Genomic DNA, 767 nt, shown 5'->3' on the forward strand with positions numbered 1-767 from the left:
TCCCTAAAGCATGAACTCACGCACTTCAACACACTGAAATCGCCTTCTATATTTTCCTTCCTTACAAGTACAAGTTCTCCAAAATGGATTGGGGGTGAGGGGGTGCCCAGCCCACAGGGCAAGACAAGCTAAATTTTCAGAAGGTACACAGGCTTTCCTGAGCCAACTCAAAGGGTTCTTGGAAAGGAGAAATGACACGAAACTCACAGTTCAAACAAGTGCTTGCCAACTTCCGCATCGACCGCACTGAGAGGATCGTCCAGGAGGTAGATGTCGGCGTCTTGATACACTGCTCTAGAAAACGTGTAAAGAGACATCAGATGGCGCCACACTTCCCAGCTCCCACCTAGGAAGCACAACACGTTCAACAACTTGGATGGAGACTCCAAACACCAATGGAATAATCACAGACAGGTGCTTCGCACAGGGCCCAGCACAGAGCAAGTGAGTTCAGTAGGTTAATCCGCTCTAGAAGGAAGAAGACACCAGCAGAGCGGCTGAGCAAGCTCGCTTTACCTTGCGAGGTTCACACGCGCCTTCTGCCCTCCACTCAGGTTGGTTCCCCTGTCTCCTATCACAGTCAGGTCCCCATTCTCCAAAAGCTGTAAATCCTACATGGGAAAAAAAGGGGGGAGGGAATAACTTAAAATGTGTTCTACTATCGTCCTAAATTTTGCATCAATTCTGCAAACATATACAAATATTTGATCAACAGCAATGGAGATATTTCATGGTGACTAAACTGTAACTTTCACCCTTTCAAAAAA

General features: G+C 46.8%; 1 protein-coding gene across 1 annotated transcript in view; it reads right to left on the bottom strand.

Moving 5' to 3' along the window:
- ABCC4 (ATP-binding cassette, sub-family C (CFTR/MRP), member 4) overlaps positions 1-767 on the bottom strand; it is a 244,430-nt gene that overhangs the window by 140,213 nt on the left and 103,450 nt on the right. Inside the window, exons 12-13 of the mRNA XM_012647333.1 lie at positions 517-611; positions 208-294 (exon numbers count right to left, since the gene is read on the bottom strand). Of these exons, the coding sequence (XP_012502787.1) occupies positions 208-294; positions 517-611 (182 nt within the window). The remainder of the gene's footprint in view (positions 1-207; positions 295-516; positions 612-767) is intronic.

The sequence above is a fragment of the Propithecus coquereli genome, unplaced genomic scaffold, assembly GCF_000956105.1.
Source record: "Propithecus coquereli isolate 6110/MARCELLA unplaced genomic scaffold, Pcoq_1.0 Scaffold262, whole genome shotgun sequence".
Classification (NCBI taxonomy): domain Eukaryota; kingdom Metazoa; phylum Chordata; class Mammalia; order Primates; family Indriidae; genus Propithecus; species Propithecus coquereli.